We start from the raw sequence: 27577 nt of genomic DNA, 5'->3' as shown, positions 1-27577 counted from the left end.
CTCCCCCACTTCTCCTTTGACAATGAATTCCTGCCCATCCCCTATGGCTTTTCTCCATCTCCCCCATTGTTATTGGGTGGATTCTCATATTTTTTCAGTCATTATTGTTCCTTTTACTTTTCCCCATCATTCAATGGCCTGAAGTCCCTCCCCCTGTCCTCCTACCACTAACCCCCTAGCCATTGTACCCACAGCAGCTCTGGCCACTAGCCCCACTCCTTCCTCCTGGAGTCGAGCCCCTCTGCTTCCCTGGCACATGGATGTTTGCGGGATTCTCTCTTAGATATATTCTTTAGAATGTGATTTAAAAATGAACAGGCTGGATATGAGAAAAAGGGGTGAAGTAGCCACAGTCCTGCCTATGACTGAGACAGGCGTGTAGGATTTTCAGATGGCATGTTTGTGGTGGGGAAGCTGCTCTGTTCTGTTGAGCTGTCTCCATCTTCCTCAGCTGGAGGCATGAGTGTGAAATTATTTTGAGCTGATTTGTTGAAATCCTTGGAGTGCATGTTTGACAGGGAGGCGTTTATAATGAAATGATGAGTGCTACTCCTGAGGCAGCAAAAACGTGAAATGAAGCAAATGTAGGGAGGCAAAGTGTCGGAGATGCTGAGAGCGTGTTTGTGCTGGTTCTTAGTAGATTTGCAGAGTGCTGCATGTCAGTTAGTGTGATGGTGAGTTTGCAGATACGAGTCCAGTATTTAGAAATGCAGCCTGTACATAATCGCTGTGTATCATATGGTTTCTTTGTAAGAGTCCAGGGCGTGGGCAGTCTGGCCTGCTGGTTGTTACTGGGCTGGTGTCACGGAGCCAAGGGCTGGCCACAAGGCGGTAGTTGGAAAGCAGGGATCAGAGTAGGTGCAAGAACTGAAATAAGTAGGCAAGAGTCAGGGTCAGAGTCGGGCCAGGGTCAGAGACTCAGGGTCAGGAATAGTTACCAGACTGGAGTCAGGAGGCCAGAGTCAGCGACAGGCCAGAGTCGGAGGCCTAAGGTCAGACAGCAAGGCAAGGTCTGGAGCTGCAGCAAGGTAGGATTCTGCCTGCTTGCTCAGGCAACTTCTTGGAGCACCTCTAGGGCTAAGTAGTAACCGTGGGCCAATCAGAAGGCTGCAAGGTGCTGTTGCTCTGATCACTTTGGGTGGTATTTCCTGTCGCACCTCATCTCCACAGTGCTCCTAGGCTGCAGCTCTGCATGGTGTCCTGCTGGTGATGGGGGAATGTCAGCTGCCCCAGGCTCCACAGACCCAGGTTCTAGTCCCGCAGATCCTTACAATCTCTGACTCTTAATGCCAGGCCAGTGTTAGAGGGATGCCAGCCTCTTAAGACTCACTCTTCTGTCTGAAAAGTTTTACCTACTGTGGTTACAAGTAACAGCTAAAATCAGTGTCGCTGACAGATTAGAGAGAAAATCCTCAATGGAGAGATAAGAAAAGCTGAGTCGGATCTAAGTTTTTCCCAACTCTGCCACTGACTGGCTGGGTTACTTTGAGCAAATTCCTTCAGTGCTCTGTATCTGTTTCCTCTGTAATCCTTGTCTGTCTCACCTATTTAGATTACAAGTTCTTTGAGACAGGAACTCTCGCTTATTCTGTAGCGTGCCCAGCTCACTGGGACCCTGATCTCACTTAGGACCAGCAGGTGCTGCTGTAATATAAAAATACTTTTCAGTTTTCCTTTGTGCAGTTGACAGCCCTTTGTGTATCGTCAGTTTTGCTTCTTTACCCATATAGTCAGTTGGTTTCTTCTGTTGTTTGGGACTTTCACAGCAACACTGGGAGAGATGAAAAATTTAAAAATAATGAAGTGTGATTGTAAAAACTCCAGAATTGTCAAGAGGAGTCTGGGAAAGGAGTGGTACCTGGAGCAACTTACAATTCCTTTCTAAAAAAAACCTGACCTAGATGTCATGTTCCTGCTACTGGGATTACACACTTCATCTTCCACTCTGCAATCTCGGTGATGTAAATCTCCTCCTTCTTCCCCTTTGCCACCTCTGTGAAGCTGAACTAAAATTTCTTGGGTCTTTTGTACAGATGACGAATCGCCCGGGCTCTATGGATTCCTGAACGTCATTGTTCATTCTGCTACGGGGTTCAAGCAGAGCACAAGTGAGTTGCAAATCTGTGAGGTGCAAGTGGGGGTCTGTGAGGGCCAAAGGACAAGGATGAGGTACTCTGGGCATGGAGATGTCAGTTTGGGGATACAGGGTTTGGTGAAGAGAGCCAGTTTGGGTGATTGGGAGTGGGGGATTAGTGTACATTTAGGGGATGCTGACTAGCTTTGCGTAGGGATAAAAGCTCTCAAATAGACCAGGCTCCAACACAAATCATTTCACTCTTACCCTATTTTCTGTCATTTTTCTTATTGTACGTGCTGCTTACCCAACAGTTCATGGGTAAATCAGCTCTTGCTGCCTCGTTGCCCATTTTCCAACCCTGTTTGATCCTGCAGTGAAATCTCAAGGCTCAATCCCTGATCTCACAGTAACAACATCTATGGTAATAAACACTGGATTAGGAGTTCACTGGCGGATCAAGCAGAAGGCAAAGCTGAGCAGTGTGTGGGGTGGGGAGAGCATCCTTGTTACAATACACACACACACGCTTTCTGCAGCAGCTAAGGTAATTTGGGAAGATCCCAATCCAATTTCCTCTGAAGTCAGTGGGGTCTTCCTTTGGGCTCTGCTGAGTGTTGGAATGGAGCCTAGCTTCCAGGGCGCCCACATTTCTCTCTGTGTAATTGCACACAAAAACAAATCTAAGAAAAGAGGAGACAAAGTGCCCTTTCTGCTAAGCGACAGAAATGCACCTTCTGGCTGAACTGAGGAATGTGTGCCAGTACCAGGGAGGACGCATTAAGGGCCTCTCTGTGCTAAGGACACTTACGCTGCTGTGGTTACACCAGCGTAATTACACCCATGCTATGTAGCTGCAAACCCATAGTGTAGACCCATTGCACAGTGTAATAGAGGCCATGCACCAGCACAGGGTAAGCTGCATTACACAGCCTGTCTACATTGATTGTTTGCACTGGTGTAGCTACATTGGTTCCAGTGTCCTCAGTATAGAGAGGCCTTTAGGTGAGAAAGCATCTAGGAAGAAATGCTTATAGAAGAAGATTACCATAATCTTAACTTATTCTGTGTCTCGCCTCCAGACCTGTACTGCACATTGGAGGTGGATTCCTTTGGATATTTTGTGAACAAAGCTAAAACCAGAGTGTACAGGGACACTACGGAGCCCAATTGGAATGAGGTGGGTATGGATAGTTCTTCATGTGATTTATCAGATATGCTGGGCCTTGTTTATCCCCTTGGGGCAGATCATTTGCAAATGAAGTGGATGTTTGGTTTGCAATCTGTACTGCATGAACTGGACCCTTCTTACACGTGCAGCACATCTGGAAGCAGAGTCTGCAGGTTCCTGTTGTTTCCTCTGGGCTGTCACTGTTTGTAGGAGGTTTTAATCTTGGAGACTCACTGATGAAACGAATGTGTCAGCAGCAGATGCTCTTTGCGTAATCAGCCAGCTGATTGGGGAGAGAGAGAGAGAGAGAGAGAGAGAGTGTGTGTGTGTGTGTGTGTGTACACTTAAAAAAAAAAAAAAAATCCTGTGGCAATACACTGAATAAGGATGTATTTTTTGAAGGGGAGGGTACAGTTATAAACTTAGCTTTCAGCTTCCTGCTTCTTTATAGCAGGCATATTTTAAACCTAGTGTAATTAAACACAAGAAATATGGGACCATCTGTTTCTTTCAATGGTTCACCACTACAATATACTGAAACTTGACTAAGGGATACCTCCGAAGTGTTCCCCAAGTGGGCTCAGTACTATTCTGCTTGACCTTTCTTTAAGACCCACTCCATTAGATGAGAGATCTGTCAGTCCCTTGATTGGTCCCTTCAGATTGGTTTCAGTGAGGCTGTACAGAGTCAAATATCCAGAAGACTCTATCTCCTTGTTAACTAATTGCTGCTCTTCCCCTTCTCTTTCCCCTTGCTGCAGGAGTTTGAGATTGAGCTGGAGGGATCGCAGACCCTACGGATTTTGTGCTATGAAAAATGCTACAATAAAACCAAGCTCACCAAAGAAGATGGAGAGATCACAGATCGAATCATGGGGAAAGGCCAGATCCAGGTAGGGCTTGCCCTTATCCATTTCTAAGCCCTGCACTAGGATAAACAATGGAGCTTCTGAATCCTGGAGCTCCCTTGTCTCTGCGAGAGAATGCCCCGAATTCTGGAAGTCAGGCAGCCAGGTTGGGGATTCTTTGAGAGACAGCTGGGAGGTTAAATGTGACACTGGCCCTTTTTATACTCCTCTGGTCCCAGCGTTGGTGGCATTCTGCAGGGGGTTTATTGTTGGAGAGAATTGGGTGATTCATCCTTTGTCATGTCTCAAATCCTCCCTGGAGAATTCATGGTCACAGCTCAAAGTCACTGAGGCCTGTGTGCTCCATGTGCACAAGGAAAGAGAGAGAGTGAGGAGAGTGGCTTTGTGTGTAAGACATGACAGTGGCCTCTATCAGTGCCCTAATAAATCAGTCCAGAGAAAATGCTATCTGCCCTTCAGTACATGCCGTGAGTGTAGTGATGTGATGGTAAAACCAAGCAGGACATACCTGTTGCTCTGACAACAGCCATGTTCGGAACTTTGTGTCCATAACAGGGTATATCTAAGATTTAAATGGGCTGTTTGACCTCTTCACTGAGAAGCAGCGTGTAGCATTTCTGTGCGTTTTGCAAGTACCAGAGGGTTGGAGAGATGATGAGTTGACAGCAAAAGGGGTTGATGCTCCCAGAGAATTGAGTGGCGCTGGCCTAAAGTTCTGAGCATTAAGTTTCTGACAAAGATCCCAGCTGTTGCAGGATGGGGGCAGGTTGAACATGTTGTATGATTCCCTCTCCTCCTTCAAGTCTCTTTCCTGAAGCCCCAGTGACATGCTGGGAAAGTTGTCCTGAGTACCGTATTTGTTTGAGTTAGACCATAAGCTGTTCAAGGCATGTACCCTGTCTGTGCATGTGTTCTGTAAAGCATCCTGCATGCTTGTGGCACTCCATGAAATAACTACCAGTACTCGTCACCCATTTCTGTTCATTTCCTTGCCTCTTCCTCGGCACCGCTTTCTTCGACAGCTGAGTAGTAACCGCACAGGCCTTGTCCTCCTATTTCAAAGGGAGCCGAGTCTGGGCATGGTGTCGCAGTCCTTCTTCATTCATGGGGCCTGTCAAGACTGGTGTCCAAAGGAGCTGCATGAGACCTCCATGTCATCAAGGATAGCTTTGTCACCAGACCGGACCTCTGGGAGATATTTGAAAGAAAACAAATATTCAGATAGTAAAATTGGTAAACGGGGATATTAACAGGCCACTTCACCTTGAATGGTCTTTTCGAATGTGTGCTAACTTATGCAAAAGTATCTGTTCAATTGTGTATTTAGCTGTGACACTCTAAGGCCAGGTCTACACTACAAATCTGTATCTGTTATATCGGTATAACGGTGTTGCTCAGGTGTAGATAGCATTATGTTGGCGGGAGGGCTTCTCCTGTTGACGTAGCTACCACCTCTTGCAGAGCTGGATTAACTAGGCTGATGGGAGAAGTTCTCCCATTGGGGTAGGAGCGTCTTCACTTTAGCGCTACAGCCGCACTAGTGCAGTGTTTTAAATGTAGACCTGCTCTTAGTCCCTTTCGCAGACTTGAAGAAGAGCTCTGAGTAGCTCAAGGGCGTGTTTGTCTCACCAGCAGAAGTTGATCCAATAAAAGATATTACCTCACGCACCTTGTCTCCCGCATAGCACAGTCAGGCTAACAGGGACTGGTTACTTCCTTTGGGGCTGTGCTGACTGATGCTCAAAGTTTCAGCCCTGAAAGCTCTTAGTTGTGCATTCATCAGTGCTCCCCCTCCCACCTGTCTCCCCCCCCCCCAAGTCATCAAACCCTGGATTTTTCCAAAGGCTTCAGATACAGCTGGTTAAAAAAAAAAAAATTCTTTAAAACTTTTTTAGGCAAGAAATGGATTTTCAGTGAAACAGCCATTTTCACAAAAAATTTCCATATTTTTGTTAAATTTTTCCATTTTTTCATAATTGAAAAAACAAAATTGTTTTTTGGTTAAACTTCTCAGTTTTCAATCAGGAAAACAAAAGAAACAAAAATAAAAATAATTAAAATTGGTTTTGGGAATTTTCGTTTCCTGGCAAAAACCCTGAACGTTTTCAAGGAAATAGTTCAATAAAATAATTTTTGACTGGCTCTAAAGTCAGGTTTCTACTGTAGCCCTAAATAGAAACAATCTCCCGCTTTTGCATGTTTTATCAGATTTCCCTCCCCCCCCTAATTTTACAAAGAAACCCTCCCATCACGTTTCTGAACAGGCTGAAATTAGGCCAGGTCAGGCTGTCCTTAATTCTCAGAAATTTCTGTCCCATCACAGTATTTATTTTTAGGACTATTATGTAGTTTTAAAAAAAGAAAAGAGGAGGGGAAAAAAGAGTCCTAAAATAACCCCTCTGCTGGGGTCTATGGTTGGTTGATTTATTTTTTTTACCAGGCCACTGAATGCGCCTGTTTAAAATCAGGAAACACTCCTAATATAACAAACAAACAAAAAAAATAGTGGGGATAAACTTGTGGAAATTGTGATTAGTGATGTCAGCATTTGCACCTTTTGCTATTTTGAATATTTGTTTTCTTTCAAGACTTTTCCAGAGGCTTTTGATTTGTCATTTTTTTCACTTAAGAGCCTCTGGAGCTTTGTGTTGTCATTATCCAGGTCAAAGTCTGCCCTCGGCTGAGATGAACACTATTCCGTGGAAGCCAGTGGGAAGGGGGGGCGAGCTTTTCCACAAGCTCGAGCCTAGCCAGCCTGGCCTCCCAGAACAGTCAGAGTCACGTCCACATCCTCCCATTGCAAAAACTAGGGAAAAAATTATTTTGGCAAAAACCACCATGTATTCTAAACCTTTTATTATTGTTGTAAATCTGCAACTTCCTGCTACTGGTATTTGTGACTCACCAAAGTCTGTGTTGCAGAGACAAAGACAGTGAGCCTAGGAGACCAGGACTGTTTTCTGCGAAATTTTTATTAGCTCTGTCTGTTACATAATGGTAGAGGAGGAAGGAAGGCTGTAAATTGTCCATGTGTGCAGAAAATTGTAGAGGCTTCCAAGAACTGGCAGCAGTTTAATGGCTCCCATTGCTCATATGTTCCTTTCCTATGGAATGTTTTACCTACCTCTTCTACGTGCACATGTAAGAGCTTTATTACTGGTTGTTGACTCCCACTTTCCCCCAGATTTTATGAGCCTCAGAACTTTATTGTGAGTGTGCTGCTTGTGAACCTCATAGGAAAAGCCCCCTCCTAGGGCCCCTTCTCTCTGTCCTCGGAAGGGCAGCAAGCCGAACAGCTCTTTAACACCCTGTGTATACACAGACATGCCTACCTGCCATGTCAGATGCACGGATAAATGAAGTGGTGATGGAAGATGTGCTTCTGCAGCATTTCTCAAATGCAGCCACTGTGGCTGCATGTGGCCACTAGTGGCTTTTCTTGTGGCCACAGTCTTCTAGGCAGTGCTATGGGAGAGGGTGCAAAGCAGTGGTCCCTCCCACAGGGCCACCAGCAGGGGTTGGACCCTGCCCCCCTCTGGAGAGACAAGTGCTGGAGAAGTGGGCAGCTAGTGAGTTTCCTGGGGATGGTAGGGCGAGGCTCCAGCCCTGGTGTGAGGGCAGGCAGCAGGCTCTGGCCACAGGCCGTCAATCCCCAGCTGTGGGGCTCACACCCCCATCGCCCTGGGCCCTGCTGCCTCCGCCAGCCCATCATGTTTCCCTCCCCCACTTGCCCCCTACCGACCTCCCCATCCAAGGCTTAATTTGTCCCCAGGCTTGCCAGGACTGAGCAAGTCTGCTGCTGTGAAAAGGGATATTTCTGTTTGTTAATAGCACTTTTCACAGCAGCAGACTTACTAGCTAGCAAATCTTTTTAAAAAAGCAAGCAAAAAACCCAAAAGTAACAACAGCAACAATGACGAGAACCCTCAGAGCACCTTATTTGTGTTTCTGTTCTGTTCAGGGCCAGTAAAGGCTAGAGACAATTACGTTATTTTATTACTGAGTCTGCAAAATGTTTCAATAAATTACAATGATTTGGCTGTGTATATGGGCATGTTTATTTCTTTTTCCTAAAGTTTATTAAGTATTTTAGGAAAAATTTGTCAGCGCAGCCACCAGCAAGAGTTGGTCGCACTTTAAGGCCCCCAAAAAATGTGTTGTGAGAACCCCTGTTCTAGGCCACAGTTCAGGGATGGGGGATGGTGTCAGGATATTGTTTCTTCCCATACCAGGGAACTTCTGGTTTTGTTACACGGAGATTGTCAGCTCCACTCATCTCCAGCTAAGATTTTTTCCCTCTCCACTGGGCCCTTTTGCCCTCTAGATTTTGCCCTTCTCCATCTGGCAGACTCATTTCCCTGCATCTCTAGCTCTGCAGAAATTAACATGGCTGCCTTTTGTTTACTCTTCTGCCTCTGCTTCCGGGTGAGTGAGGATGTCAGCAAAAATATGCTCAGCCCTGGGATAGGCTGCAAGAGTGAACGGACACTGTGCACTGTGATCCAGCTCCTAAAGCCAGTACAGTTCTGAACAACAGTTATTTTCTCTGCATGAGCAGCTCAGACAAGCTCAACCCTCTTTCCCCCCAAAACAGTGCTGGAAGATGTGGGGGTGCAGGTGGGAAGGAGGATGTGACCTTAGAGCACAAATATTCTGATACCCTGATGGCGGCTTGCCAATATTCCTCTGTTGCCATGCAAGACCATCACCCTTATCTGTTTCATTATCTGGGCTGGCTTGTTGAATTGCCCAGGGCTATCTCCCTTCCTCTCTCTGTTGTTTAGACCTACAGATAAATGTTTTTCATGCAAAACTAACAGTCACCGGCTGCAGCCCCTAAGATCCACCTCCGAAACCATTTACACACTCAAGTTAATTTCAGAAGCTTGACCGTGTGGAACAGCATCTCAGCAATGAAAAGAGGGTGGAAATGAAGAAAGCTCTGGGTCATGCCTAAAGGGCAACGAGGGAGGGGTTAACATGTCAGTGCTGAGCTCTAGGAAGAATGGGTCCAGGCAGGACTGGGTGCTTCCAGAACTAACGAGCCACAGACAATACAGTTTCTCATTGGTTACAATTAGAAACTGCCGGAGTGTGAAACTGCCATGGAAATTCAAGAAAGGGAGGAAGTAATATGAATAAATAACGTAAAATGCACTAACCTGAAAAGAGGTGTTTCTTGTTTCCTCCGCTTCCCTTTTCCATCGATTCCTCTTTCAGTCCTTCTTTGTTCTTCCCTTTCTGTATCTTTCCTTTGCTCTTTCTCTGAAAAGCCAATGCACTGTGTGTTGGGTTACTGAGCGAGACCAGAGCCTTTTCTCCTGAATCCTCGGCTTACCTTCCCCACCACCCCATGTCCTGCTGTGTCTCTGCCACATGCCTCTTTCCCCTGCATTCCTAATTTGGGTCTCTTCTCCTTTTGCCTGACCCATGAGGTACTAAGTGCCCTCAGCTCCCATTTCCACCTCTTTCTCCTCTTCCTCCTTGTTGTCATCATTTTTATTTAAATGGGTGGTATGGCTCCTCAGCTGCTTCTGGGCCGGGGTCCTTCCTGCAGAAATCCCTGTTGTGCTGAGCTGGTTTGTGCTGATGTGATCTGTGCAGGCTGTAGAGAGGAATTTGCTTGGCTCATTTGCATTTCACTTTATAGCTCACCACAAGGAACAGGCAGCTGGGAAACTCAACAGGGCAATAGAGCAGTTCTGTTCACACTGCAGCTGAATATTTGCTAGCAACAGCAGAGTTTAAAGGTGGTCCTGCCCTGCTTTCCCTGAGCAATGAGGAGAACTATGCCAGACTCTGCTATAGACTGCCTTTCCTACCTCATAGGAGGGAGTCTGTAGCAGGTCTGTCCTTGTCCTCTTTGGTTGTGGAAACATGCCAGACACAAGTTTTGACTGATTCAGGAGATGTGTGGAGAGATCCCTGGGTATTAAACCAAGTTTAATGAAAGTTGCACCCAGTCTGAAATCATGGCAGAGGCAGCTTTCTCTAGGAGCCAGCCCCAGCTTTCCGTAACACGCTCAGACTGACAGCTTGTGTTATGGCCTAGTTTGCTCAGAACAGTTGCTGGTGGCGGGGGCACATCATCTGCAGATGATGTTCTCTTCCTGGATGTTCCATTTTCCAGGTCATAGATCAATAAATCAGACCTCAAGCCAGTCAGTCTGACCCTCTGCTTGTCACCCCCTGCTCTGTTCTGAAGTGTCTCACTCACTAGCACCCTTTGTCTTCATTCTCCAGGCCAGAACCTGGTCTGCTCCAGCTGCCCTTTCCCCACACTGGAGGTCAGCTGTCTGCACACTCCAGTACTGCAAGCTTGCTCAAAGCTAGGTAGATTATGTTCTCTGCTTGCCCGTGGCACTGTTATTTCCTCCTGTGGTGGTAGGCCTGATCTTCCTGTCTTGCTCAGCAGCACCAAGTGTTTTTTTTTTTTCTCCCCAGGTCTCATTCTTTTGTTTATCCCAATAGCACTTTAAATAGCAATGTGAAAAGCACTGTAACCTTGAATTTTTAGGATTATATAATATACAGGGATGGCACGTACCACCTAACCTTGAATTTCTCATGCACCTTCCTCCTAGCTTCCTCTCCATTGAGTACACACTGTTCTGTTTGGAGAGATTCCAGCCTGGGAGGTGTAGGAGTTCTTCCAACCCAGAGTTCAAGGGTAGGGGGAGCATGTGTTCATGTGGGGGGTGGAGGCAGGGACAGGCAGCAGAAGCTATTATATCAGCCTTCAGCAGGCACCAAGGCTCACTCACAAAGGGCAGTCATCCATCTGGCTGTTGCCTCCAAAGAGTACTTGCCTGAGGTCACTGACGGTCCTAACCAGCCATATGCCGTGTGCTCTGGAGACAACGAACAAGAATGCAGTTGGCTTATGCTTTGAAGCATCTGTTGACTTGCATTCATCTTGCCAGACTGGTGTGAGTTAGTAATTGTGAGCCTCAATTGATAATGGAGGAAACGCTAAGTGGGGCCGCTGGTACCATCCCTGTCATATAGCTTCTTGTGTAAATATTCGGAACGCCCAGGCCCACTCTGAGCGCCAGCACCCAACTCTTTCTTGCCCCTGCCCTCCCCAAACTCAGCCACTGCTTCTAGGTTATGAATACCCACCATTGTAAGGTGCAGAGCAAAAGCACAACCTGGTCAGAGAGCCTTGGCCTTATTAAACATGGGAGAGATCATCAGAAAGGCCATTTCAGCAGAGTCCTTAGTGAAAGCAGTTGGCTGGGCTCAGCTGTGTTGCACAGGAAACCAAACATTTCAGAACGGGTTTCCTCCTGAGCCTGGGAAGGGAATGTGTTTGTTGAAAGAAACCTCTCACGCTGCAAAATTCTTCCAGCTTGGAAATTCTTGTGGCGTGGGTGGGAACGATGTAGATTGTGGCTGCCTGGCAGTGACATGGCCAGCCTGACAGGAGGGGGCAGGCCTTCCGGAAAAAGTCTCCTCAAAAACCTCTTGGCTAAGTGTAGAGTCTGGGGCTGCTTAAGTAACAGCGACTCGGCACAACTAGCCTTGTTAACTTCAGACACAGTGCAGCCACAATGTGGGAACTGCTGGTTGCTGACTACACTATGCAAGGGATCTTCAGATATTTCTACCAGAGCTGCACCTATCGGAGCCAGGCAGATTCAATGGGGAAACACACACGTGCCGGCAACACCATGCTGTGGACTCATGTCCGTCACAAAGTACACAAAGAAAAGGTGGGCTTGACTCTCTTGCCTCCTCTTCTTATCTGGGGTCTCTGAAACATAGAAGCAGAAGCAGCTTTTCTCTGTGGGCTTTCATGTATGTAACTGACAGCAGCATCTTTCCCTGTGTATTGGAAGTGGAGATTAGGGTTTAGGAAAAGGAGAGACTGAACATACTCGGTAGAGTGAAGGATACTGTGGATTGCATCACCCCTGCTCATCTAGCATTCATCCTCCACTGTGCAGTGAGATGCCAGTGCTGTTATATTGGGGGCGGGGGCAAGGCAGGGCTGATGGGGATCGGATTAGAATTAGTTACTAAATTCCTTTTCATTTGTGCATGAAGGTGTATTTGAACTTGTGCGTCTCAAGGTGAAAGTGCACTCACCCGCCCCTTGCCTTGCATTTTTCAGGGAATAGACTTTGGTATTGCAAAGCCATGTCGGGAATCACAGATTCGTTTTGTCAGATTCTAATTGCTGGTGTAGCTCCATGTTCAAATTGTTGTTCCTTTTCTGTAAGTTCAGTCTGAGTCAGTTGTGGCTCTTTGGAGGTGAGTGTTTCACAGATATCACTGACCTTGCTGGGGGATGTTCCTATAGAACCTGACAAGCTATTTCCCAGCCTTGGAACTTTCCTGTTGAAAGAAATCAAGCTAGGTTACAAATGGAGACCCAGGATTTCATTTCCAAGCATGGGTTTGATTAGTGGATTCTTGTAACAACGGGTCGCTCTTTCAGTTTCAGGTGCATTTTCTCCCTTTGTGTTGGAGCTGAAGTGAAAAAGAATAGGGCAGGCCAGATTAAGACACTATATCTACCTTCTCCTGTGATGTCTGGGCTGCTTTCCCATTCAGCTCTTCTCTTGCTTCATTCTAAAATCAATGCAGGATTTTAAGAAGTGGTAATTTCTTTCTGAGCACTGTGTGTGCTTAATTTCTTTGGATAGCATGTATAAGTCCACCTGGATCACCCCATAGTCCTCCTCCATTCTCTCACTGTCAGACCCAGCATTGGGTCATCATGTCTTTGGAGCCCAGGAGAACTGGATGTAGCTCCTTTTGGAAACTGTCCCAAAGCTCCGGTGCTAGGGAAGCTTGACAGAGATGCTGGCAAAGCACTCTCTCAAGCCCCACTCCTCACTTCATCCTGGGGCTGAGTATCGTGATTCCACAGTACTCCAGCCCTGCCTGTCTCTGGGAAGTTGTGATCCAGATTCCCCTCTCAGCCAGATTGTAGCATTTGGCCTTCTGCTTGCATTTGAGGCAGTGTGGGAGCCACAGCGCCTGGGGGTAGCTCTTGGAGGGAATGTGCTTCAGGCAGCACAATCTCTGCCACATGTCCTCTGCATGTAGACTGCATCATCTGTTTGGAGGGCGTAGCAGACTTCTCTCTCCACTCCCAGAAAGCTCTGTGGGCTGGCACAGAGGGGAGAACAGCAAAATGCAAGAGCTGAAGACAATCTTGACTGTAAGGTGGATGAACTTAGTAACCCCCAAAATTAGAGGCTTTTAAATAAATAAATAAGAACGCCCTACAGCATGGGGGAAGGAGAGCACTTGATACGGAGTATGTGTATTCACTTTAATACACATGTATGGTACTCCGCAACTGTGGTGATGGGTGTGTTGTGAGAACCTTGATGGATGAGAGAGAAAGATTCTAAGTAATAGAGGCAAGACAATTATTATTGAAGATGTAATACGTTACTAATCATCAGCAATTTCTGATTGTTAGAGCAGATGTTTATAAATGTCTGTCCAACATCCTTGGTAGCTGTTTCACTAGCAGGAGTTGAACAAAAGAGCTAGAAAAATTCGGATGTCCAGTTGATGGAGGGGATGTGAAAGGCTGTAAATAGCTCAGTATTTAAACCTTATGTACACTGGGCCTGTGAAACTGCACCCACAGAAAAGGTTTCCAAAGCTAAAATAAGAAGACAGAGAGAGACACACTCTCTCTCTCTCTCTCTCTCTCTCTCAGGAACAGGAAGGAATTGGGAATCATATGTAATAGTCTCTAATTCCTGTTCTTAATCTTGTTGTTCACGACCTTTGGAAATAAATGTTAAAATATTCTTTGAAATGTATTATTTTGGACCAAGCTGGTGCCAGCGTTTGGACTTGGGATCTGAGTTTGGGTTTGGGACCTGCAGTTTGCTCATCTGTTTTTTCAGAGAGAAACAAGCCCTTGCTGTTTCAGATCTTAGCCCTTTCCTCTTAGAAAATCTACTCTCTCTCTCCCTGACTCCTGATTTGCTGGGGTGGGATGATCCTCTGCTGCCTATTAAATATGGCTGCTATGTTATGGCAGTGAAGGCTTCCTTTTCTATCAAAGGTGAGATTATTGGCTTTAGAAGAGCATTTTAGCTCTCTGAGGTTTTTCTTGTTGTTAAGTGGATATTACACATTTGACACTGGGGTTTCCACATACGCATGTATGATCCATACCCAGCCTTGCTTAGAGTGCAGAACTCTGTACGAGTTACCCAACATCTGAAACTCAGGGCTTTTCTGAGTCCCTTGTGGAAATGGAAGTAAGCAGTGAAGGCATTGTCATGCAGACTTGTATAGATTTTTCAAACTGGCTGATGTTAGTCTCTGAAACCACTTCTCAACTCACAAGCAACTTCCATGTTTTTCAGCTGGATCCGCAGGTGTTACAGGATAAAGATTGGCAACGCTCAGTCATCTTAATGAATGGAGTAAGTAGAGTACAAACAGCTAGCACTGCTTCTTTGCCTGACCTTGTGTATCAGGTTTTTTCTCTGTTCTTTGTCATAACATTTTGAAAAACAAAAGAAAATATTTATTGCTTGAAAAGTAACTACTAAAGTCATCCTTGCAGGTTGAAGTGAAGCTGTCACTGAAATTTACCAGCCGGGAGTTTAGTCTGAAAAGAATGCCATCTCGTAAACAGACTGGGGTCTTTGGAGTCAAGATTGCCATTGTCACCAAGTAAGTTGTCAGGTCACACTTTTCTGTTTTATTGTAAACCCAGTAGGTCAATGGAGCTGCACCTACTTAAGCCCTCAGTGAATGGAGGTATGCAGATACTTTCTTGCCCATGTGTGGCTAACGCATGGCAATTTGTGCAGGCAGGAGCTGTTTTGCATTCTCCCAGCTTCATCCTGTGCATGGGAAAAAACCTCCAAAAGCCAGCAGGACGCACACACTCTTGCTTGGAAATCCAGTGTGTTTACTTTCAACATCTCTCACTCTGCCGTGTTCCGGAAACACCCTGTCCCTTTTCCTCTGTAGTTGGCTGACTTGGTCACAAATTTCCAAAGCTACTGAACGACAGTATTTCCTTTCTGTACTCGGAAATGTTCAAGCTGTTTGGAGCCATTTGTATTATTTTAACCCCTGATCTTTTGTCATGAATCGTTTGCCAGAAGAAACCTGTTAGTTCGTGGTAGGTAATTTAGAAGACCTGGTACTTCCTCCCCATGGAATTACTATTAACTGGATAGCAGTATGACCCCTATTTCTCTAAGGGATGCATAGGAATCCTCTAAACACCTGCTAGCGTTGCAAGCTCACCATACTTACTTCTCTATAAGGCTGCAGCTCCTCCGTGGGATTGAATGTGCAGAGATGAGCCAGTTCATAAGCTCTCTACAAAAACAGAAATTAAATCAGCTACTCAGGAAAAACAAAGGAACAAGCTCTCTATGGACAGTTTTCATATGACCATGAGAATCTAGCTGTCGTGTGATGTATATGAGTCTTGCTATTGCTGAAAACAGATAAGCTCTTGGGGAATTAACTGCTAAATTTTCCTGAACTAGGAACACGGAGTGAATTCACCACCTGTGAAAAGGACCAGCTCAGGCTCTACATCAGGGGTAGGCAACCTGTGGCACACGTGCCAAAGGTGGCACGCTAGCTGATTTTCAGTGACACTCGCACTGCCTAGGTCCTGTCCACCCCATCCAGGCGGGTCTGCATTTTAATTTAATTGAAGCTTCTTAAATATTTTTAAAAGCTTATTTACTTTACATACACCAATAGTTTAGTTATATATTACAGAGTTACAGAAAGAGACCTTCTTCTAAAAACGTTAAAATGTATTACTGGCACGTGAAACCTTAAATTAGAGTGAATAAATGAAGACTCGGCGCAGCACTTCTGAAAGGTTGCTGACTCCTGGTCTACACAATATGGGTGAAGTAGGACTTGCACAGTGCATGGGTCTTTTGCTGGCCCAGAGCATAGATGTGAGTGTTATCATTTGAGAGCAGTCTTGCTATAGAGGATACCAGCTCTGACTATTCTTGACGTTAAACCCTTGAGACTGGAATAATTTGCTCATAATAACCAGTACCCTCTGCCATTTTTATACCAGCCCAGAGCTCTCAAAATGAGGTTTTTTTACAGAACTTCCTAAGTGGATATTTTTCCTCTCTTAACAGTGTTGGGCTATAGAAAGATGCTGGTTCAGTGTCAGTATTTTCATGAATCTATTTGCTGATTTGGTCAAGTAAACCCTCTAACATGAAGCAAGGTTCTTCTTCGGGTGCTTGCTTATGTCCATTTCGTATTAAGTGTGTGTGCTCTCCACATGCACCGGTGCTGGAATTTTTTCCCTCACCACTATCTGTAGGGGGCCAGCTCTGGTGCCCCTGGAGTGGCACCCATATGGTGCAGTATAAGGGGTGCTGTTGGCTCCCCCCATCCTTAATTCCTTCTTGCTGTCAGTGACTGTGCTGGAACTGCTGCAGCTTTGGCTAGTGTTGTTTCGTTCTCAGTCCTTGCGACTTTGGAAATCTGTATATAGTTAGTAGTAGTTCTCAACTCTTTGTTAGTTCCAATAGTCTTTCTCGGACAGGTCTGCTTCGGGACGCAGCGACCAGCATGGGTCGGACAAGAGCCGCCACTCAGCCCAATCCTAGTAGCCGAGTACTGACTGCTCTGCTTGGGTAGCTCCGGCTTGGAGCAAGGTTCCTTGACTGCGGGACAAGCCCTGGTACTGGCGGTGCCGACTATATTATCAGTACCAAAACCTGCCCCATGGCCACAAGCGCAGTGGCCAGCGCCATGGTACCCGTGGAACCCCTGGGGGCTCACCCAGCCTTCCCAGGGTACCTGATCAGTAGCAGGAGCCTCAGAGAGGTCAGTAGTCTCAGTATCTCATCCCCCTCTAGTGCTCCAGGCTTTAATGGGGGTATGACTCCGCAGGTCCAGGAGGACCCAGGGAGCAAGCTGATGTACCACCAATGGATGTGGCATTATCCTCGTCATTGCCAGATGAGGCTATCACGGGGCCCCTTCACCGAGTTACTCGGGATGATGCCATGGTGCAGCAGGAACTTTTGAAGAGAGTCGCTTCTAACCTGGGGCTTCAGGGAGAAGCACTGGAAGAGCCCTTGGACTTCCTGTTTGATGTCCTCAGCTCCTGCCAGCGTGGCCCTACCCCTTCATGAAGGGGTCTCCAGAATCACTTATGCTCTGTGGAATACCCCCTCTTCCCTGGCCCCTATCTTTAAAAGGGTCAAACATAAGTACTTCGTGCCAACCAAAGGGCATGAGTACCTATACTCCCACCCAGACCCCAATTTCCTTGTGGTTGAGGTGATTAACCACAAGGAAAACCCAGAGCCAGCCCCAAAAATAAAGACTCGAGAAGGCTGGATCTTTTCGTCTTCCAGCCTTCAGCTAAGAGTAGCCAACCACCAAGCCCTCCTTGGCCAATATGGCTTCAGTATGTGGCAAGCCATACCAAGGTCAAAGGGTCTCTCCCCAAGGTTTCCAAGGAGTTCTGAGTAATCTTTGATGAGAGTACGACTGCGGCCAGGGCAGCCCTCCAGGCAGCATCAGATGCTGCTGCCTGCACCAGGGCTTCCGCTATCTCCATGTGGCGAGTCTCTGGGTTGTCCACCAAGGCCCAACAGTCATTGCAGGACGGGCCCTATTTGAGGAGCAAACAGACAGCAAGTTGCATGACCTCAAGGACTCCTGCGCCACCCTGAAAACCCTGGGTCTCTACATCTTGGCCCTGGTGTGTAAATGGTTCAAACCGCGGCAGCCAGAGGTGCCAGCCTCAGCAGAACCAGCCCCATAAATGAGCCAAGGGTTATAAGCATAACCCACTGCCACCCCCGTACCCACCTCCAGGGGTACTGCTTTGGAGTCACCTAATATGGAATGGACATGAGCAAGCACTCGAAGAAGGAAAAGACAGTTACCTTTTCCATAACTGGTGTTCTTTGAGATGTGTTGCTCATGTCCATTCTATGACTAGCCCTCCTTCCCCACTGTTGGAGTTTCCAGCAAGAAGGAACTGAGGGTGGGGGGAGCTGGCGGCACCCCTTATACTATGCCATGCAGGCGACACTCCAGGGGTCGCCAGAGCCAGTCCCCTACAGATAGTGCTGAGGGAAAAACTTCCAGCATCGGTGCATGTGGCGAGCACACACACCTAATACGGAATGGACATGAGCAACACATCTCGAAAGAGCACCAGTTACAGAAAAGGTAACTCTCTTTTTCATCCTTACCACTGTGCTAGTCTGCACCTCCAAAACACTTATGTGACTAGTGATTTTGGGTGTCTCCATTTTTGGGTGTCCAATTTGAGACACTTTTAAAGGGGCGGATTTTCATAGGGTGAGTGCTCACTCAGTCCTTTGTGAAAATCGTGGCCTAGAGCTCCTTTCACTCAAGCAGTCTCATCTTATCCAGTGCCTAATGTAACTCTGGTAACCGTATTTTCTCGGCCTATGCTGTACTGAACTCTTCTGCCTGTTTTTCTCAAGGAGAGAGAGATCAAAGGTGCCTTACATTGTTCGCCAGTGTGTGGAGGAGATAGAGCGACGTGGGATGGAGGAGGTGGGCATCTACCGTGTCTCTGGGGTTGCAACTGATATCCAAGCTTTGAAAGCTGCTTTTGATGTCAGTAAGTATTTGCTTCTGAGGTTTTCCTTTGCATTATCTCCTGAGTTAAGATCACCTTTCAGGTTACCGTGCTATTTTAATCTCATGTAGCCCAGGAAGCATGAAGAGGTGGATACCCCGGTGCAAGGAGTATCCTCTTACCTGGGCTGTGTGTTTTATTAGTTTCTTCCAGTTGTAGATGTTAACCTGAGGCATTCAGTGGAATGGACCTTTGTATTGAGAAATGCGCTGATTATTCTTCCCAGCAGCCCTGAAATAGCGGTTTTGCCTGCCTTGCCTTGCCTTGCCTGGCCTTGCCATGGTAAACGGCAGACACTTTCCTCAGGGGAAATGAGAGCAATCAGCAGTCTTCCTTTCCACAATGTCATTGAGAATTCTGGATTAACAGGAAGTCCCCACGGTTGTTTGAAACTCTTGTTTAAAAGAGCACCAGCAACATCAAAATCATTTAAGAAATTTTTTTTAAAGGATTGGATAGAGAAGCAGAAAATTCTGGTTACTGGAATGTGACTGAGAGTCTGGTCTCCTGAGTTCTCTTCCCAATGCTTCCCATTAGTGCTTTGTGTGGCCTCAGGCAAGCAAAGCTTCCTCTGTTTTTCAGTGTGCCCATCTGTAAAATGGGATGATAATGATACTTGCCGCGCTCTGTAAAGCATTTTGAGACTTTTGGATGCAAAAGAGGCTCATGTTGTTGCTTCACTTTAAAGAATGTCCTCACCTGCTTTCTGGGTTTCCAACACCATGGGGGAGGGAGGGATGATTTACATTTTAAAAAATGCTATTTTTATGTTAATCCAAACACATTTCATATGAGGCTGTTTTTGGTGAGTGGAGGTGTTTGACCTAAATTGCTTGATTTTTGTCTCTTGAACTCTGCTTAACTGGGAGAGGCTGAGGGGTGCTTCTGATTGTACTAGAGTTCCAGATGGGGAAGTGGCTGCTGTTAATTGTTATACAACCTATTATTAGGCAACTGAAAATCGTTCTTACACTGGCTCAGCCTCATATGGGGCTTGATCTGGGTCTCACTGAAGACATTGGAAAGACTCCCATTGACTTCACTGAGTGTTGGATCCAGCCCACGACACTGGTACAGCAGAAGTAATTCTAGGCAAAGCTAAGTTTGTTTTCTTGCGTCCTCCTCCCAGCAGATGTAAAGCTAGATGTCATCCTGGCTGTACTGGGGTCTAGCTGCAAAGTGGTCACATTATAGCTACTCTGATCTATTAAGCGGCACTGGGATAATATAAATGGAGAACTCAGCAACCAACCTGAGCAAAGTGACTACAGGTGATGAGTGTCAGCTACTTGGGTAGGGAGAGAAGATAAATAGGATAAAGAGGGGGAACCAAAAAAGAGAACAAGAATAAGGAATGACTGAAGGACCACCCAGCTTCAGTACCTGTATGTCTCCCTGCTTTCTCTTACAGACAACAAAGATGTGTCCGTGATGATGAGCGAGATGGATGTTAATGCCATTGCAGGGACATTAAAATTATACTTCAGAGAACTGCCTGAACCCCTCTTCACAGATGAACTGTACCCCAACTTTGCTGAGGGCATTGGTGTGTAATAGAAGAAATCATTGATACCTATCGTGCTAAGTGTTACGATGATCTTCTCCAAGAGGCTGCTCCTGAAGCTTTAGGAAGGGGTTTACTCGTTACAAAAAATAATATTTGTAATATTAGAAGGAAGCCCCGTGACAGACTGTAGAGAAGGGAGGCTGGGGCTATTTCTTTGGCTCAAGAGTTGCTCAGAAGAGAATTCTAATCTTGCCTTATGTGCAGGTTTTAGTGTGGGCAGTGGCTTCACTTACCTGCAGGAATGGAAAAGTTCAAGTTCTACGAAAGACATTATCTACCTAATTAAGAGAAGAGAAATCCTATTTGTTTAGGCCCTGAAGTGGTATCTGTACTATTCACTCTCCAAAGGAGATAAATCTGCTTTGGGATTGGCTCTCCTGTGTTGACCCAGAAGGGAGGCATCTAGGCCATGTCTACACCAACATTGCTGTGATCGATGCAGTGGGCGTCGATTTTAGCAGGTCTAGTGAAGACCCGCTAAATCCACTGCAGAGCACTCTCTGGTCGACTCTGGTACTCTACCGGTACAAGAAGAGTAAGGTATGTTGACAGGAGAGCATCTCCCGTCAACACAGAGTGTGGTATAGACAACGCAGTAAGTTGATCTAAGCTACGTTGATTCCAGCTACGTTATTCACATAGCTGGAGTAGCGTAACTTAGGTCAACTTACCCTGGTAGTGTAGACAAGGCCTAAGTGTTCTGAGTCTGGAATGCAGTTGTGGCCTCCTGCACAGAGGGAAGGATTCTCCATCACCTGTCTAACAGGGGAGAACTGAATTCAGAGGAGGAGTGAGGCTGTGCCTGGATTGAATTCTGAGCCTCTTGTCTCCGTAATGCAATTGAAGCACATTAAGCGTCACCCATATTTTCTCATTTCTTACACTATCAGTAAAGCTCTCATTCCCTTCATTTTTTTTTCTCTCCTCCCATAGCACTTTCAGACCCTGTTGCAAAGGAAAGCTGCATGCTGAACTTACTGCTCTCACTTCCAGAACCCAACCTCGTGACATTCCTTTTCCTTCTGGACCATTTAAAAAGGTAACACACAGACCCTTTAGACAGGTGCATTTCATGTGTAAATCAATTCCAAGTGCCGTGGAGAGAGGTGCCCCTTTCTTGGAGATGTGCTGTGTCACTCAAAGAGCACCTTCACTGATTTCATTTTAATTTGCTCTGTATTGAGTAATGCAGGTAAAATAGGCCTGGTAAAGTGCTACGTCCTGTTTCCCATGCTCACTGTTACTGAAGCCATTATGAATTGTTCCCAAGGAAGGGATGAGAAAGATCTTTGCAGTGAAAATATGATCTGCAACACATACACACACTCCCCCCCATCCCCCCGAAGCACACCCATAATATCTCCATAAAATCACACTTGCCTGTGAATGAAGTAACAGAACACAGGAAATGGCATAAATCTTAAGTCTTGAGTGTGTTTACCAGGTATTTGCACTTTAACACCACCCATCTTTTAGGAATTGCAACAATAGATCTTGTGTTGGCAGGAGATTGTTCCTTGCTGTGTGGGGCCTGCCATATGGAATTCACTCTCCCTTCCTAGCTGTATCAGTCTTCCCAACTGTTTAACATCTTTAAACCTTCCATTTTCAAAGGTGCTTATTACTGTCACCCCATAGTTAGATGTCTCTTTTCCTTTATCCTCCTCCTTGCTTAAATGCCTTTTTGGGTCTTATTTCTTTGCCATTTTTTCAGGGGGATTTTATTATATGGTGATGTTTGTGTGTTTGTAATTTCTACAAGATTATGGTACAGTGCTCGGAGCACCTTAGTATTCATTAAATGAGCTTGTTTATTACCTGCACAATGTATTCATTTAAGAAATTAATTTTTTTAATATTCATGTATTTGCTTTTTGTTCGTGCTAAGGAACGTATCTGTAGAGAAGAAGGATGGTCTTGTGGTTAAGGCTCTGGTCTAGGAGATCTGGGTTTAGTACCCAGCTGGGGTGTAAATCTACCCCACACTAATGTGCTGTGCACTGAGGCCTGGTCTACACTATGACTTTAGGGAAAATTTAGCAGCATTACCTTGATTTAACCCTGGACCCGTCCACACGACGAAGCCCTTTTTTCGACTTAAAGGGCTTTTAAAATCAATTTCTTTACTCCACTCCCGACAAGGGGATTAGCGCTGAAATCGCCCTTGCCGGGTCGAATTTGGGGTAGTGTGGACGCAATTTGACGGTATTGGCCTCTGGGAGCTATCCCAGAGTGCTCCATTGTGACCGCTCTGGACAGCGCTCTCAACTCAGATGCACTGGCCAGGTAGACAGGAAAAGGCCCGCGAACTTCTGAATCTCATTTCCTGTTTGGCCAGTGTAGCAAGGTTCAGGTGAGTGCAGATCTCATCAGCAGAGGTGACCATGATGGAGTCCCAGGATTGCAAAAGAGCTCCAGCGTGGATTGAACAGGAGGTACAGGATTTGCTTGCTGTATGGGGAGACGAATTCGTGCTAGCTGAACTCTGTTCTAGTAAACGAACTGCCAACACATGAGAAAAAGTCTCAAAGGACATGAAGGACAGAGGCCATAACAGGGACGCAGAGCAGTGCTGTGTGAAAATTAAGGAGATAATGCAAGCCTACCAAAAAAACAGAGAGGCAAACGGTCACTCCAGATCAGAGCCCTGAACATGCTGCTTCTATGATGAGCTGCATGCCATGCTAGGGGGTGCAGCCACCACTACCCCAACCCTGTGCTTTGACTCTTTACATCTGCATTACGGCTAGCAGCAGACAGTGCAGTACGACTGCTAGCCATCGTCATCTCCTGGGTGCTCGGCAGAAGATGGAGAATGACCTGGCTGAGTCACTCCCATGTCTGCCCAGGCGCCCCTGACCGACCTCACCGAGGTCGGCTAAAAGAGCACCCAGGAATACGACGACGATGGCTACCAATCGTAATGCACCATCTGCTGCCAAAAGGCAATGAGCTGCTGCTGTGTAGCAATGCAGTCCCATGTCTGCCAGCACCAGGAGACGTACATGACGGTGTGAGCTGAGCGGGCTCCATGCTTGTATGGCATGGCATCTGCTCAGGTAACCCAGGAAAAAAGGCACAAAACAATTGTCTGCCGTTGCTTTCACAGAGGGAGGGAGAGGGGGCCCTGACGACATGTACCCAGAACCACCTGTGACACTGTTTTTGCCCCATCAGGCATTGGGATCTCAACCCAGAATTCCAATGGGCAACGGAGACTGCGGGAACTGTGGGATAGCTACCCACAGGGCAATGCTTCAGAAGTCAACGCTAGCCTCGGTACTGTGGATGCAGTCCACCGACTTAATGCACTTAGAACATTTTGTGTGGGGACACACACAATAGCCTATAGAAACGATTTCTAAAAAAAGACTTCTTTAAATTTGACCTAATTTCGTAGTGTAGACATACCCTTAGTGTCCGTGCAGACCCTGCTGCTGCACACTTTGAAATGGGGTTAGATTAAAGCACACTACAGAATTTGTAGAGCATGGCAGCAGGATCCTCACAGATAGTGCACTTAGACAAGCCCCCGTGACTGTACAGCATCTAATCCAATAATCTAATCCAAAGTACTACTATAATACAAATAATAAACATTTGAGAAAGTCTAATGGCCTGTGGTACACAGAAGGTCAGACAGGATGATCACAATGGTCCCTTCTGGCCTTAGAATCTATGAATGAGACATAAGTAGTATAGTTGCTTATTGAATATCTGTATCTAAAACCTCTTAAAAGTAGGTAAAAATAAACCTGCTTAATAGGAATGTTTCTTTGAGCCACAGAATGTAGAAACACCCTCTTTCTCCATTGTTTTTTCCTCTTAGGGTTGCCGAGAGAGAAAGCATCAACAAGATGTCCCTGCACAACCTGGCAACTGTCTTTGGACCAACGCTGCTCAGACCCTCAGAGAAGGACAGTAAGATTCCTGCTAACCCAACCCAACCTATAACAATGACTGATAGCTGGTCACTAGAAGTCATGTCCCAGGTAAAAAACTAAATATTTTAATTAATCTGATAGATACAATATCTTAGCCTGTTTGTCCAGAACTGGGCTACTTGCAGTCATTCAAGAGGCTTTGGGCAGAACCATCCTTAATAGCTGTTTTCCAAGTTGGGTGATGTAATATCTTTTATTGGACGAACTTCTGTTAGTGAGAGAGAAGCTTTTGAGCTATGCAGAGCTCTTATTCTGGCTTTCCAGCACAGTTTATCTAGAACAGCATGTTCAGTGTGAACGAGGATTATTTTTAAAAAATCCTGGTAGCACAATCAGTGCTATAAACTACCCTGCTAACAAGCCATAGGGTTAATCTACCAAGCAACTTTCAACCATGTGAGGCTCAACACCATCTGTAAACCAAGTTTGGCAGCGTTTGCTCAGACAGTTCAGCGTATTTCTGGGCCAACTCGGTTGCTAGCACTAACATTTTGGTGCACTCACATCAACTGTTCATCCCAGCTCTGTGTGTACTTAGGTGACAAGGTAACACACATCTCACAGTGGCTTAGTAACTGGTTCTAGGGCTAATAGATTATTGGTACAACTGGATGACATTTTTCAGGTAAATAGTTCATCTGATGAAAAAATTCTCTTTGAATTGACCTGAAATTGTTTGTTTGCAAATTTGAGACAGATATTTTCACCCAGTCATAAAATGGCGAGAGAAAGAAAACAAGAAGGGGCACGTGATGCTGTGGCAACTCCTTATAACCTTTAGCTCAGTGGTTAGGACACTCCCCTGGGATGTGGGAGACCCAGGTTTGAATCTCTGCTCTGGAACAGACCCAAAATGGACTTTTTTGATTCACCAGAAATTCCAAAATATTTTGATTTGGTTTGAGCCAACTCAGATTTTATTTTCAAGTTTTCAAAACTGCCACCAAACCAAAAAATCAGTTATTCAGTCAGCTCTAATTGTTGGTGCTTTCCACGATGCTTGTTTCTCTTTCACTTTACCATGTGTGCCAACATTCAGAGACTTTTTGCTGGTTCCAGAATTTTTTGTCCACTGATAGCTGCCAAAAGGTATTGTAGGCATTTCCAATATGCATGCTAGTTAAGCAGGTTAGACTGTTGAATTCTCTGGCTTTGGTAAAAGTGAGTTAGTAATCCAGAAAGATTTCAAAACTGGGCTGATCTGGAATATTGACAGCTTCACTGTACCTCAGTTTAACATGCAGGATGAAGGGAGAGCCACGGAAACATTGAAGTTTACTAAATATTCATGATCACACTCTGCACTGCAATATAAGACTGATTTACGATTTCATCTCCCTTCCTTCTTCCAGGTTCAAGTTCTTCTTTACTTCCTGCAGTTGGAGACTATCCCCACCCCAGACAGCAAAAGGCAAAGCATCCTCTTTTCCACAGAGGTGTAGGAGTCTGGTCACAACAAGGGGGCTTGTACAACTGTTCTTGGTGTGAACCTGCCACTCTGAGAACAGGAGAACTGTTTCTTCTTCAGACATTACTGGCCTATTCCTGTCATGAGGAAGCATAGCCTTCAGTGCTTCTGCTGTTTGTCAAACAGAGCTAAACTGAAGAATAAGGAGAAACTCCCTCTAGTTTTGATCCGTAGAATAGGGAAGAATTGGACTGGACAAGGAGCTGTACTGAAAGGCTCCACTAGAAGGAGCAACAGACACTTTTAACAAATGCAACACAGAGTGCAGTTGTTGCTCTTGGGAAGGTGAGAAGGTATTCCTCATTTTTATGGATGAAATTTATCATCAAGAAGCTTCAAGCTTTCTACATGAACACTTGTCAGAATGCCCTTCTGGGGTGAAAGGGGAATTAAAGGCTATATCACTAATGTGTCTTTAATAACTGCTGTTTTAAAGTACTGTTCTGGGCCACAGAGAATAGTATCATTCAGCAAGGAGATCTTTGATTCCTCCACTGAGAAATTCAAGTCTTGATTTGAACAGGGTTTTTAAAAAATAAACTAGAAGTTTTGTGTACAACTGGACCTGTTGTTTTTTTGTCTCTCTCCTACCCCTTCCCTTGTAAATGTTTGTACAAACTCTAGGAAAGGGGTTATCCTTTTCTTGTCTCTTTGTTGCACTTCTGACCTTTTCTTTTGGTGTCAAAGGAGCCAGACCCACTTGCATTATACAACAGATAAGTACAGTACATGAAAGAAAAGCAGGGAGAACTAGGCTGAGCACTTTAATTCCATTAACAAACAAGCTCACTTAGTTGTTTATAACGCAGAGGCAGTGTTGTCCAAAATTGGTTGCTAAATTCTTTGGGACCTTCGAAATTGAATGGAAACTCCTTGCTCTCCACACAAACAGATGTTAATACCTGTGCTAAAATAAGCACTACAAACGTGTACTGAAGTATCTTCAAGCGTCTGGGGACAAAAAATCAACAGCTGTCTTTCTTGCTGGCTGCTTAATCGAAACTTTTATCAAAATGACATTTTTGATACTTGAATTTTTTGAAGCTTTGTATGTTGCTTCTACAAGAGTCTTTTTCTGATAGATACAAATACTTTGATAGGCTATGTCACAATGTACTGTATGGACAATCTGCTAACAGATAGCATTTTGTATTCTTCAGAAATTTCAACCCTGTTGGAATTAAGAGCAGTGCAGAAATTTCTATAAAGCTACACATAGCAGTACACCAGGTAGGACCTAATACCCACTCCACTTACACCTGTCCAACCAAACTGATGTCAGTAGAGTTCCATGGGTGTAAGTGGGAGCAGTATTTGCCTTGGGAATTGTAAGTATAAGCTAACTGCATGGTCTCATGACCAGAGGAGGCTATTCAGGTCATGAAACAGATGTGCCAAGCATCTGGGGAGAGGTTTCAGCTGCATCAGAGTCTCCCTTAGCCTGTACTACCCACCTCATTATGCAGTATCCACTTTAGTTCCAAGCATCCATCAACACCCTGGCTTGAAGAAAAGGGCAGTCTGAAGACAAGAGAAAGAAGGGGGAGAAAAGCAAATTTTACAATTAACGACCCACGTCGCTGAATCATAAGCAGTTGGGGGGGGGGGGGCGGAATACTAAAGAGAAAAAACAAATCGTTATGCCGAATTTTCCGAAGGATTCAGAACTCTCCGCTCAGATAAATAAGAAGAATCTTCCAAATGAGAGGGAGAAAAAAAGAAAGTAAAAATAAAAAAAAAAGGGAAACTATTTAGCAGTCAACATAATTGACTGCTGCATAATAGATGTCGTACTGTGAAGTGGGAAATTCAAAAGAAAAATATAAATTATTTCGATTTTGTGAGTATCTCAGCATTTTGCATGCTA

The 27577-nt window shown here is 45.4% G+C and overlaps 1 protein-coding gene and 1 long non-coding RNA gene across 3 annotated transcripts in view; one reads left to right on the top strand and one right to left on the bottom strand.

Annotated features, from left to right (window-relative positions):
• BCR (BCR activator of RhoGEF and GTPase) overlaps window positions 1–27318 on the top strand; it is a 138493-nt gene extending 111175 nt beyond the window's left edge. Inside the window, exons 14-23 of one of the 2 annotated variants that reach the window (XM_032801258.2) lie at window positions 2034–2108; window positions 3157–3254; window positions 4007–4138; window positions 14461–14520; window positions 14664–14773; window positions 18574–18713; window positions 20143–20277; window positions 21232–21337; window positions 24128–24290; window positions 25595–27318. In XM_032801258.2, coding sequence (XP_032657149.1) covers window positions 2034–2108; window positions 3157–3254; window positions 4007–4138; window positions 14461–14520; window positions 14664–14773; window positions 18574–18713; window positions 20143–20277; window positions 21232–21337; window positions 24128–24290; window positions 25595–25684 — 1109 coding nt within the window. In that variant the 3' untranslated portion in view covers window positions 25685–27318. Of the gene's footprint in view, window positions 1–2033; window positions 2109–3156; window positions 3255–4006; window positions 4139–11586; window positions 11830–14460; window positions 14521–14663; window positions 14774–18573; window positions 18714–20142; window positions 20278–21231; window positions 21338–24127; window positions 24291–25594 lie in introns of those variants that run through there. The other variant, XM_032801259.2, reaches the window with a different exon arrangement.
• LOC142045843 (uncharacterized) lies at window positions 4163–11469 on the bottom strand. Its single transcript, XR_012654735.1, has 3 exons — window positions 10662–11469; window positions 9277–9379; window positions 4163–5302 (listed from the first exon to the last, which is right to left on the bottom strand). It is a non-coding gene; the product is annotated as an uncharacterized LOC142045843 (long non-coding RNA).
• Window positions 27319–27577: the final 259 nt, after the last annotated feature.

The sequence above is a fragment of the Chelonoidis abingdonii genome, chromosome 22 (assembly GCF_003597395.2).
Source record: "Chelonoidis abingdonii isolate Lonesome George chromosome 22, CheloAbing_2.0, whole genome shotgun sequence".
Classification (NCBI taxonomy): Eukaryota; Metazoa; Chordata; order Testudines; family Testudinidae; genus Chelonoidis; species Chelonoidis abingdonii.
Note: the sequence above shows the minus strand (reverse complement) of the source record. Positions and strands in the feature narration are given on the sequence as shown.